The sequence below is a fragment of the Mus caroli genome, chromosome 3, assembly GCF_900094665.2.
Source record: "Mus caroli chromosome 3, CAROLI_EIJ_v1.1, whole genome shotgun sequence".
NCBI classification, from domain to species: domain Eukaryota; kingdom Metazoa; phylum Chordata; class Mammalia; order Rodentia; family Muridae; genus Mus; species Mus caroli.
Window position 1 is genome coordinate 54,433,482 of NC_034572.1, and position 12,935 is coordinate 54,446,416.

General features: G+C 38.1%; 1 protein-coding gene across 28 annotated transcripts in view; it reads left to right on the forward strand.

Annotated features, from left to right (window-relative positions):
• The window catches only part of Mbnl1 (muscleblind like splicing regulator 1), a 164,861-nt gene that overhangs the window by 42,410 nt on the left and 109,516 nt on the right, over nt 1-12,935 (forward strand). For 19 of the 28 annotated variants that reach the window (XM_029475650.1, XM_029475649.1, XM_021157166.2 and 16 more), the window contains exon 2: nt 8,665-9,706. The exons of 7 other annotated variants lie outside the window; for them this stretch is intronic. In XM_029475650.1, the coding sequence (XP_029331510.1) occupies nt 9,533-9,706 (174 nt within the window). In that variant the 5' untranslated portion in view covers nt 8,665-9,532. Of the gene's footprint in view, nt 1-7,368; nt 8,435-8,664; nt 9,707-12,935 lie in introns of those variants that run through there. 2 more of the 28 variants (XM_029475648.1, XM_029475664.1) reach the window with 2 other exon arrangements.

The following is a 12,935-nucleotide window of genomic DNA, read 5'->3' on the forward strand; positions in this document are numbered from 1 at the left end:
ATCCTTATAACACATATAATAATATTAATTCAGATTTTATCTATTTATATTAGAATAACAACATTTGTTGCTATTGAGCTTCTTGGATCTAGGCAGATTGTTAATTTAGTTGAAGCCAGCCTCTATTTACAGTACATTGAAGCACCACAGTGAGAGTGAGTTACTGACTGGTGAGTCTTTGTTTTCTGACATTTCTTACTGAAAGCAGTCGTATGTGAGCTTATGACTTAAAAAAGCTCAATTTGTATATTAATCTAATATATTAATATATGGAATAACTAATATATGAAATCTAGATTGTTATTAAGATCAAATCTATTTATCAGAAGAAATATTTTTAGGATTGAAATGATGAATTTTGCAGCAGCCATGTGGCTTGTTTTTATGATTTTGGAACATGAAATATTTTGGTGAAAAATACTTCATTGATTTTTATGGAAAGAAGAAAATATTTGTGTGTGGTATTTCCTTATGAGAACAGTACTAATTCATTTCTTAGAATATTTCCAAATAGTATATACAGATAATATATACAAATAAATTACACAAATGATTATACAGTATATGCTTTTATATGTCATGCTTTCATTGATTATATTCTAATACAAATACATTTTAATTATAAACAATGTTTTTATATTTTTTTCATAATAATAACTGAGCAACATATATAGGGTAATTTTCAATAGACATAGTCCAGAAACTTTTTTCTAACCTAGCTTACCATGCTAGAATTTAAAACCAATGTATGAAATTGAAGAGCTGGCTGTTGAAAATCACAGTGTTGGCACCCAAATCTAGTTGATAGTAGTGAGACCAATTGTTACCATTTCAGAGATCTCATAAAATACAGGGCAGAGTAAGACTGGTGCTTACAGAGATAAAATTACATTTTGGGTAGGTTTTAAACTATATATGCCGTTTCTTCACATGTCATTTTATAATTTATGCCACTTGAGTCTGCTAAAATGAAATATGCATATTTAATTATGTACATTGTAGGGCTAGTCAAAGGGAAGCCAGAGCATCTTAGTGAAGAGTCTCAACCACAGACATCACTGAAGTACTAAGAACCCTGGAAGTCTTACTCTTCCAGTTCTCCTGGTGATCGATTCCATGCTTTCGAATTGTGAAGTGACATCATTGCCACTCATCTGTAGCAACTTTTACAACCTTTACATAGAACTATCACCGACTTCATAAAGGAGCTTGGCGATACTATTCACAAAAAGAGAAGTTGAATATTAAATTTTACATTTGCTGCTAGATACTATGTTGAATAAACAATTTCTCCTTTGAGCAGGCCTCAGAGATACTCAGCAGAGTATCACTGGGGCCTAACAGCACCACCACCAGGCTTCCAGGCTTGATTAGCAGTTTGGACAGGCTCATTTCACAAGGATGAACTCTGGCTTTTTCAGTGTGCTTTGTTTTTGTTTGTTTGTTTGTTTGTTTTTTGTTGTTTTTTTTTTCCTGAAAATTCCAGGGAGGTGATTTTCCTGATTTCTCGTGGAAGACTTAATAGCGTTAACTTTATTGTTGCCTGTGTTCTGGTTTCTATTTATCACTTTGAAATAGTAAATGTTACAGGCAGATCAGATATGGTACGCGAAGCTAGCAAGATAATGTCTATCTAATACATGGGTAAAGGGCTGGGGTTTCCTCAGGAAGAACAGTAAAATAGCATGCAGTTCTCTCTCCTATCTTCTTGGATAACAGAGGGAACTGCTCCAGTGCTGGCTAAGTGTCATAGGAAACTGCAAAGGAATTATACTTTATATTAAAGCAAATCTTTTCACTTCACAATCAGGGAGGCATTTAAATGGGGCTCTATTGCCTCCTATTCTCTTGCCAGTGGGTATTGCTTTCACTTAATTATAAAGATGAAATCACCAGTGTTTCAGGCTGTGGAACTGGAGCCCATACAATGTAACTTGTTGGATTCACTTTGAGACTAGTATCTGTGTGTGCTTATCTGCATCTGCATCTGTATCTATCATCCATGTCTGGCTGCCTCTATCTCTGTCTATCGCTATCTTCTCTGTGTTCCTTATTCATATGTTTATCTATCTACTATCTGCCTACCACCTATGTACAGTCTGAAAGCAGAGATTATTTGTTTCCTTTGGTCCAGTGGAGTTTCAATACTGATTATAGAGAAAAATAGCCTGTGCTCATGGGATTTCTATGCCAAGACAGAAACAGTCAATGAGATAAATGTCTCTATTTCTCTACTTCTTCTTTCCGTTATTTATTCTGGTTGATATATGATGTGATATCATGTACTTCTCTTACAAAAAGTTCGTACTGCTCTGAGGAGGGGAAAAGGTTGACCACTTTTGATAAAGGTGAACCAATGGACTGTTTAGCTACAAAGCTAGTGACTAGTATATGAAGTACAGCCATCATTATGATAACTATCTTCTCTTGATGTTAATACTTTAAAACTTATTTTCTTATAGAAATAAATTCAACATCTACTTTTTTAATATAACTTTTACTTTTTTACAGTCTAGTCATTCCTCCATCCTGGTCCTCTCTCCCACAGTTCCTCATCCCATTCCTTCTCCCCCCTGTCTTTAAGAGGATGTCCCCACCACCCTCACCTCCTGCCAGGCCTCCCCACTACCTGGGACCTCAAGTTTCTGGTGGGTTAGGCACATCTCCCACTGAGGTCAGACCAGGCAGTCCTCTGCTCTCTCTATATGTCAGGCCGGGGGTGGGGTGGGGGGCTCAGGCCAGCTGGTGAACCCACTTTTAAATCATTGCATGCATTTAAAAATGTATTTTGTTTAAAATTTTCTAATTTGAATTCAGTTCTGTCATTCTACTCTTTAACAATGGTGTATTAAGTAACCTGTACTCCTTCATTATCTGTCCTGCTGCAGCTATTTGACTGTTTAGGGAACCTGTGAACAAATCAGTATTTTAAAAGATTGTATTGACAAACCTCAGGTTCTTTGTGTGGGTTAGTAAGCACAGACTTTTCTTGGCATCAGCTTTTCTGTAATGTGTTAGACCAGGAGACCACATTGGCAGTCTCTGCTATCCAAGAGGATGTGTGATTGTAGGTTATCCTTTTTTTTTTTTAATACTTTTTATTACGTATTTTCCTCAATTACATTTCCAATGCTATCCCAAAAGTCCCTCATACCCTCCTCCTCCCCACTCCCCTACCCACCCATTCCCACTTTTTGGCCCTGACGTTCCCCTGTACTGAGGCATATAAAGTGTGCAAGTCCAACGGGCCTCTCTTTCCAGTGATGGCCGACTAGGCCATCTTTTGATACATATGCAGTTAGAGTCAAGAGCTCCGGGGTACTGGTTAGTTCATAATGTTGTTGCACCTACAGTGTTGCAGATCTCTGGCTTCAGTCATTTGCATGTCACCATGAATTTATTGCCAACACATTAGCTTGGTCTTATTCTTCTAATTTTTTTAAATTAAAGATTGATAACTGTGTAAGTCATCACATGACATATTACAGGCTGTACAAGCTGGAGTCAGCACTCTGGGCGCCTATTATGCATCTCCATGCCGTGTCCAGGTACACCCTGACAAGTACTGAGTTCAGCAGCTCTGCTCTAAGAAGAGCGACCCTTCTGAAGGGTATCAACCTTTCATACCACAGCCTATCACAAAGCACAGTTGTGACTTTAAGCTGGGACAGTCTGGCTGCAGAGCCCTGCAGAAACACTTAGTATTATTTTCAACCTGAAATCTGTTAATATTTGGGTTAAGTGCTGAGAAAATTATTGTGTGAGGAATCAGTCTTGTTGATATTGGCAACCAAAAAAAAAATGCTTTGGACAAGGCCCTCCTTTTTGTTACCTCCAAACTTACACAGTGAAATAAATTCATATTTTCTATTTAGACTAAAACTATTTTAATAAGTCAAAATTGTAATGAGACCCCACATTTTAATTCCTCAATACATAACTTATCTTAATATCAAAGTATCAGAAAAACATCTGTCAGATGTCTTATTGATTACCTTGGGATATAATTGGAGTTACTTACTTAAGTTTGTCTTATAGCTTAAAGGGCTAGTAAATGGGGTAGCCTAAGACATTAAGGTCCTTCCTAAAGGCTGTTTAGTTCACTGAAAGAGAATTCTGCCTCATACCTGGCAGGCACATGTTTCCCTTGTCCTGCACACTGTGTGAGGCTTAAAGTGATGCACACCCTCCCTAGTCAGTGTCCAGTGCCTTCAGCTTACTAAAACAGAAGCAAGGGACAACTCTTAATGCTTCCTTGTGATTTTCTTTCCCTTTGTCATTTTCAATGCTTTTTTCCTTGTTTTTCTTTTCTCTCTTTTTTTTTTTGTAATTTTTACTGTCTTGATTATTTCATGTTGTTTCCTTTTTACTTTTTTATATCTTTTCATAGAATGTACACATGATTTGTGACATAACTTTAGTTGAAATTGGTTGTTGTGGCAGAATTTATTTGGCTTATAGGGCATGCCATATAATTCAAGGAAATGCAGTGGTTGGAAATTGATCAGCGAGTCACAGAGAATTTGTCCTATAAATATCAGAAAGTTTGAATCTTGTTCAAAATTCTTTAAATTTTCCAAACAAGCATTTGGTTGTTAAGGTAACTTTATCTGTTTATAGTATATTGAAATAGAGTCAGAAACATCACAGAGGCAATTTACCTGTTATTAAACATCTTAGAAGTAGATTAATTTCACATGATAATTATTTTTTTAAAAAAACGTAGTTCCAGAGAAAAATGTTGTCAAAAATTCTTATAATTTGCATATCACTCATACATCAGTTTTCTTTTCTGTTCCTCCCCTCCCCTCCCCTCCCCTCCCCTCTCCTCTCCTCTCCTCTCTTCTTCTCTTCTCTTTTTTTTCTTTGTTCCCCCTTGTCTTCCTCGTCCTCCTTGTCCTCCTCCTCCTCCTTCTCCTCTGTCTCCTTCTTTATGATACAGTTTTCATTATATAGCTCAAACTGGCTTGGAATTCACTTTGTAGCTTAACCTGGCCTCAAACTCTTGGAAGTCTTCTTACTTTAGTCCCCTAAGTCTGAGGGCGCATACACTGTTAAATATTGTCTCAGATTCTCTCTGCTTTTAGGGACAGACACTGTTACTAGTCAAAGTTACATTCTGAGAATTCAATGTTGCTCCAAATCCTTTGCAATATTACCTCAAGCAGAGCAATTTCATGAAATTAATTACCAAATGTGTATAGATTGATGTCCATTCTCCCTATTCACTCTCTTACCTGCCTAATCATAAATATGCTGATTATCATCTCTGCCTATGTTCTAGTGATCAATTTACAGACATGTTTATAATTTTTAGTTGTAACTTTTGAATAATATCTCTTATATGGATTGAAAATAAAATAGACAAAACTATGAGCTATAGGCAAAATTTTAATTAATATATGCTTCATACATCTGTTTTTTATCAATATGAATTAAATCACACATATATTAAACATATAATAATATCTGTTATGTTTTAAGATCTAGGGTTTAGGAGAAATTGATAATATACCTTGCTGTCAGGGAGATGGTAATTTTAGGCAGAAGAACCTAAAGTGAAAACATATTTATGGGATGGAACTGTGGTGGGTTTTTGTTGTTGTTGTTGTTGTTGTTGTTGTTGTTGCTCATGGTTGGTCCAGCTTTACAGAGAAGATGGTATCTGAATAGCAATTAAAAACAAGAATGGATTTGCCAGGTTGCATGGCTGCAGGGTATTCAGCCAGATTGAGTGATAGTGTCTATGTAGTATGCTCATGGGGTTCCAGTAGTCTGTTTCTGGCAGAATCCATGATAGTTCATCTCTGTAAACATAGGGATATGGGATCAGAAGCTAAAGAATGGTGTGTGTTGATTCATACATGGAGAAATCCCGAAGTGTCACTGAGGTTAAAATATCTTAGCATTTGGCTCTAAAGGAGGGTTGTCAACTTTTGTTAAGCAGCAAAATGACTAGTGTGATAGTTGCATTGACATGGATTAAGAAGTGAATGACACATAAGACAATAGAAAAGCAACATGTATAGATGCGCTTGTAGACTTTGGGGAAGACACACATCAGGCAGGGAGCAGGATTGTGCACAGATACACAGCCAGGCAAGAGTTTAGTCCTTTTTACAGTGGCCTCTTCAACACTTGTGAGGACTGAGAACCAACTGCTGTTTGATAGAGAATGGGTGCCTCTAGGTCTATAAAAGGAAAGGGGTCTTGAGAAGGAACCATTCAAGGTGGAAGCTTGCAGAAGTTTCCTGCTGGGGAGAACTGCCACAGAAGTTACAGACAGACAAGCAGGAAGTCCAGGGAAAATGCCTACCCAAGGGTGACATTTGAACAAAGGAATAAATGTGATACATGAGACCACTAACTAGTGAGAGTGAGAGAATCGTGGAAGAGGAGAGAAATGAGGTAGAGAAGACTTGGAGGATGCTGTGTAAGAGAGGGAACCATTTAATGCTTGCCTAGAGACTGCTGGGCAAAGGAGGGCTTGCATGACCCTGGGATTTGTAGTATGTATTTGATTCCAGTCACACGTGATTACATGGGTACATGGATGTACGTGTGTATGTTACTTTTGTGTCCTCAGGTAATCTGAGTCCTGCTGTAGTAAACAATCATTTATACACCTGTGCTTTTGGGACAGCTATTTCATGTTTTTTGTTTGTTTGTTTATCACTCTTCTCAGGCTACTGAGATGATGAATGTTGTTTCTGCCCCTGGAAACATGGTTTAGTGGCTCCAGTGTGTAAGGAAATAAACACACAGGACAGGGATTGTGATGTGGAGGCAATGCAGAAATGGTGATATTAGTGTGTAAGTGAACAGAGATGTGTCATCTTCTCTGGCTCTTCGTGTGGTACGTGGTAGCTGATGAAAACAGTATGGACTGAAGAGGTGGTGACCACATGAGCTCTGTTCAAGCCATAAAGGCACAAAACTTTGTGAATGCTGAGTAAAGGCTCACGAGAGTGGATAGAGAACTGGACAGAACTGGAAAGAACTGTTCTCACTTTGACAGCGCTTGCCTTAGAACCTGATGACTTTTGCAAACAACCTTCCTGAACACTGTGGTTAGTTGCTTCTGAAGTCCATGTCATAAGTTGCAGTTTGCCATATCATGCTTTCTAAATATAAATACCTTTGCTAAATAGCTTATTTTTTTCTAAACAGTATTATGAATACTAATATTAGTCTTAAAGGTTAAATTCTACTAGATATTTATGCTTTTAGCATAGGTAGATGTCTTCATATCCTGTATTCTAATTTCCAAAATTATAAATCGGCCATTTACAATCAAGTCCTTTTTTTAAAAAGAGAGAGAGAGAGAGAGAGAGAGAGAGAGAAAGAGAGCGAGAGAAAGACTGATCGCTGTGTGTTGGTGGTGGTTTGTACAAGTTAGAAGCCTTACTTTCCTCACAGCGTTCAAAAGGAAAACAAACCAAAAACATACATGCTTTTATTTTTTGTAACCAGTTAATTTTTTTGAGAATTTTTTTTCTCTTGATTGAAAGAGAAAGTGAGCTATTTAGCAGTGAAACTGCCCTGTTCTAAAGAGTGGGCTCCTGAGTTAAGAGAAGGCAGCTGCCTCAGCCCCTACCCTCCAGCATAGTGTGGGACTGAGCCCCTGAAGTGCATCAGACTGCCCAAATCAAATTGCTCACTTAATAATTAATGTTCCTGCAATGGAATCGCTTTCTCTCTGGAGGTTGGCTTTCAGATTTACCAGACATCTGACAACACTGCACCCCTTATTCTCGACACAAGACCTCAGCTTCTGCTTTAAAAAACATCTGAATAAAGGATGCTTTTGTTCATCCCTCGCCTGCCTGTGATATAGTGATAAAGTGTCTGATGGCTGAATGGAATAGTTTTACAGTATGAGTGCTGCTTTCAGCAGAGGGGCAGGGCTTGGGCTTTAGGAGGAAGTGAATTGGATAGGTCAGGAGAATGTACCATTTGTAAACACCCCTTTCCTTTTTTATTCACGTGTCAGGACAGCAACGGCAGGCTGCTGAGTGTCCACCCCTGCACAGAACCAGAGGGAAAGCAGCTCGGACTTGAGCTGTAGTTTTTAAACATTGCTCTTGATTACTCGGGAGTGATTGTCAAGTCCTTGGACTTGCGTTAGAAGCTGTTTGGAAACTAACATGGTTTAGTCCACTAACTGCATGTTGGGTAAATTCAAAACCCACATGCTCGTCCTCTTGCAGTGGAATAAGTCACATCTGATGGACATTTTCTGTGCTTATAGCATAGTAATGAACGTCTGACAGGCGCGACCTTTCATAAGACAACCCACACTATTGGCTTTCTGCCCAGAATATTGCTGCAACACTATCTGTGATTGGTTATCTCTCTATCATGCATTGCTTCACAAGGGGAAACGGCCCCCTTTTTAATAAATCTACGATGGCTGGCTGCAATATGCCTCACTGTAAGTATTTTGTGTGTGTGTGTATGTGTGTGTGTGTGTGTTGTGAGAGTGAGAGAGAGAGAGAAGGAGAGAGAGAGAGAGAGAGAGAGAGAGAGAGAGAGAGAGAGAGAGAGAGAAACATGAAGCTGACTTTGAGTTGCTTAGCCTGTTATCACATGGCAAGGTTGTGCTGCTATAGGACATCAGTGAATGCTACTTAGTAAATCTTAACCTATCTCTTTTCTCTACAGGTTGGTACTGAGAAGTGCCTTTCCTGACGTCTCTGCTGCTTGGAACCGCTTCTAGAGCAGCCTCTGCTTTTGCCTTGCTTGCTGCCAGCTAGACTGACGACAGCACATCCGCCCTCCACCTCTAGCCCAGACACCCCATTTCTACTTCTAATCAGGAGAAAAGCTCTGAGTATCTGCCATTGCCCTAGGCTGCTTTAGTTTAGAAGAAAAGTTTGCTGAAAAAGTAAGATACCTTCTGCCAGGAAATCAAGGAGGAAAAAAAAAATCATTTTCTCGATTTTGCTCTAAACTGCTGCATCTGTCTATGCCAAACTAATCAATACCGATTGCACCACCAAACTCCATCGCAAATCAGCTGTGAGGAGATTCCCTGTCAGACAACTTTGCTGAAAGCAGCTTGGAAATTCGGTGTCAAAGGGTCTGCCACGTTTTCATGCTTGCATTTTGGGCTCCAAATTGGCACTGGGAAGGGGTTACTGAGCACAAGGCTGATTCCAGGCCCTCCTCTAAACACCCATCTACTTACAGTCCTGGTATTTCTCTCAAAACCAAAACCTCTTTGAATTAACAGTTTCATGCTGTGAATTTCTAGCGGAGGTCTTTCCCTTGATATTGAAGTCACACTTTTCCATGTGCCGTTAAATCGGGGACGGGGGAAGCAGCCTTTCGGACATTTTCCCAGTTATCTCACACTTCTGAGTTTTATCAGTTCCTATTTTGTTTAGTTTTTGTCTTTTGTTTTGGTTGCTGATTTTTTTCTTTTTTTCTTTTTTCTTTTCTTTTTTCTTTTTTTTTTTTTCCTTTTATTTTTGAGAGGGGTTGGGTTTGTTGGTTTCATTGAACATTTAACTACCTGTAAAATATAAACATGGCTGTTAGTGTCACACCAATTCGGGACACAAAATGGCTAACACTGGAAGTATGTAGAGAGTTTCAAAGGGGGACTTGCTCACGACCAGACACGGAATGTAAATTTGCACATCCTTCGAAAAGCTGCCAAGTTGAAAATGGACGAGTAATCGCCTGCTTTGATTCACTGAAAGTGAGTAAATGTTACCTCCTTTTAAGGATATGCAATGATTGATTAAGGGGTATGGGTACATGGTACTCTAAATTTGGAATTATGGGTTGTTTTGTTAACACTTTAGTTACTCAGCATGTTCTGGCTCCTGAGGTTGGCCTGGGGCTCTCAACTAGATCTCATAGAATCAAGCACAGCCAAACTTTGTTATAAATAACTTTGTCAGGCCTTTAACTCTGAACTCCATGCCTCCCCTCCCTTTCTTTTCTTTTCTTTTTTTCCCCTAAAGCAGAATTGTTAGATGTTGATGTAGTTGTGACTTAGTGATAGCAAGTCAGAGTCTTTTTTCAGCAATGGTAAATGTTTACATTCAAGACTTTCATATATAATAAGGCCAAGATTGAATGAATATATGTAGTATTTATTTGTTGGTAAACTTTGTCAAGCTGTTATAAATGAATGGCAAATTCTGTGTCAGCTGATCATAGGTAACATTTTTACTCTATTTTTTTTTTTAATGAGATGATTTTAATGGCTAAAGCCATGTCCTTTTTGGGAAAACATGACTAGAAGTGAGAGTTTTGTTTCGTTTGCTCTAGTATCTTATCCAAAGTATATACTATATTAGATGTGGACTTTGTAAATAGGCACAAACTCCTGTGTCCTGTTGTTCATTGGGCTTTTCATATTGAGGCAATACAGATATTCATTTTCTGTGAGATTCTTGCCAGTTGTTACTTATAGTGTTCTGTCAGAAATGTTAAAGTTAGCCTTGTGTGTGTGATAAGAAGAAATGGTTTATTTATGTTAGAATTTTTGACATTCAAAAAACTGTCATTGGACTTGTAAGCCCTGTATCAGGTTTCAAGTGGATCTTGTAAAGATAGCACACATGTCTTTGTTTTGATACAAGGTCAAGGCTAGAAATGTGTTCTGGGGTGCCTTCAACCTGCTTGATTTAATCAGATTAATTTTGAATACTAAATGCCTACAGCTAATTCTTTGACTCTTCCAAGATGGGTCACCATCATATGGAATTCTGTGAAGAAGTCTCAGAGACCCAGCATGTATGTTTAAAACCAAACCATATAGGAATCCAAGTGCTTTCTTACATCACGTCAGGGTGAGTTAGAAGTTAACCGTTTCAGCTATTGGAAGTTAGTTCACTTTGTGATGCTCGCTCTGGTAAAGTTTTTGCCAAATGTTTACGATTTGATTTTCAGAACAGGATATGGGGAGGTATGTGTTAGTAACCACAGACCTCTGTAAGGATGGCATGCTATATAGGCAGAGTCCTAGTTGAGAGGAATAAGGGGAAATTACTACTTTCTCTCAGCTTGGCCTTAAGGGATGCCTTTATTATATAAAGGTGTTGATACCTTTGTGAACATTAATCCTGAATTAATGCTCACTAATTCAGGTGTAATGAGAGAAGGATCCGTAACAGGAGGAACAAAGGACTAATTGCTTTTGTCGGGAAACAGCTGTGTCCATAAGTAACTCCTTTTTGACCCAATTCCTAGTAAATCCAGTTTTTAATCCTATAGATAATTGGTGGTAAACTCCTAGCTCGGAAATGAAGGACATTAAATTTGGCAGTGACATTGAATGGCTTTACAGAAGACCTGCCGGCACAGGGTTTGGAAACATTGTGAAACATTAGTATTCAGTTGCTATTTTTCCAGCTCCAAATATTTTTTTAGTTACCGTTCACTTGTGGTCAGAGAACAGTTCCCCTTTGAGGAAAGCAATCGTCCTCTGCTTATAGACACCCAGTGTCCCTAACAAGATTCAACCCCCACATAAAGGACTTTAAAACAAACAAACAAAGAAAACCACAAGAAAAAAAACCCAACAACAAATGAATTATGCTAAGTTTTAAAAATTATTTGTGAAATGAATTTACTATACCAGCAAATCACAGTAAATTTCATCCTTTTGTTTTTTTCTAAGAAAAGCTGGAATTTTTAGTTTCAATATTTGGCAAAACATTTGTGTGTGTGTGTAGAGGAAAAATTCAACACAAATTTATTTGCGATAGCACTTCATACCCAGACAATACCTCCTTAGATGTTAGTGAAATAACTGTTAAGAATCAGTCAGCAGAGTTTCTATGTGCAGTTAAGTATTTGTTGGACTTCTGCCTTTTAGGTAGTCCTATGGTGTTCAGTTTTGTGGTTAAAATAGATCCAGTACACATTTTAAAGCACTTAGAGTATCTGCCCGACGACTCATGCTTGAAGTTTGGGAGCATTCTGAGACTTGCCAGCTAGCAACCAACAGATCATCTCCATTGTTTCAGTAAATAAAAGGAATTTTAAAAACTTATGATATCCTGACTTCTTCAATGAAATGTGCTTTCTGCATTACTTTTTATTTCTGCTCCAGCCTCTTTTGAGTTCTTGAGCCGTGAGATGGAAGTAGCTTGTGTAAGCTACTATTTTTAGAAAGTTAGGAAAGCAAACCAAATACTGTCAGAGAGGACCCTGTGAAATGGCTGTGCCCTTCAGCCATGCTGGTTCAGGCTCTGGCTACGCTCCCAGGTGACTTAGGTTTATAGCTGACTTCTGGTTAGAAGAGAAATCCTCTCTCTCTCTCTCTCTCTCTCTCTCTCTCTGTCTCTCTCTCAACACACACACACACACAGAGAACACAAGTTGAACAGAAGAAAACTGTTTATCTAAAAGAAACCGGTAACATTACTGTAATTTTAAATGAAAGATAGGATAAAGCAGTCCAAGTTCATAATAAATGTGCTGCAAGAATGGACTGTAATAAGTAGGAATATATATGTGTGTGTTAGGCCTTTCCAAATGCAAATACTGAAAACAAAAGAGAAGTAATAGGTCAAGGGTATAAATTAAATAGCATTTAAGCACTTTTATTAACTTAATTTTTGTTTTGCACTTGTAGTTTAAATTCATTGTAGTCTAAGAGTATATTTTAGCCATTTAAGTGCTTATAACTTACAGGTCTGGGGGCTGTAGGCACTTCTCAGAACAATTGATCAAGTGCTTTTTATTCTGTTCTGAAGAAGATTTTTTTTTCTCTTATGGCTTATGAATAGTACTCCAAAAGAGGAGGCAAAAAGATTAAAAGAGAAGACTCCAACACTGCAAGCTGCCAATAAAATGATGCCATGTTTCAGAAATGGTAGTTCCAGTCATCTGATTGTCATGATCTCTTCACAGTTCTGAGTTTGTGGGAATGTAGTAGATGGGGTACATTTTTATGTGACGCCAAATGTATT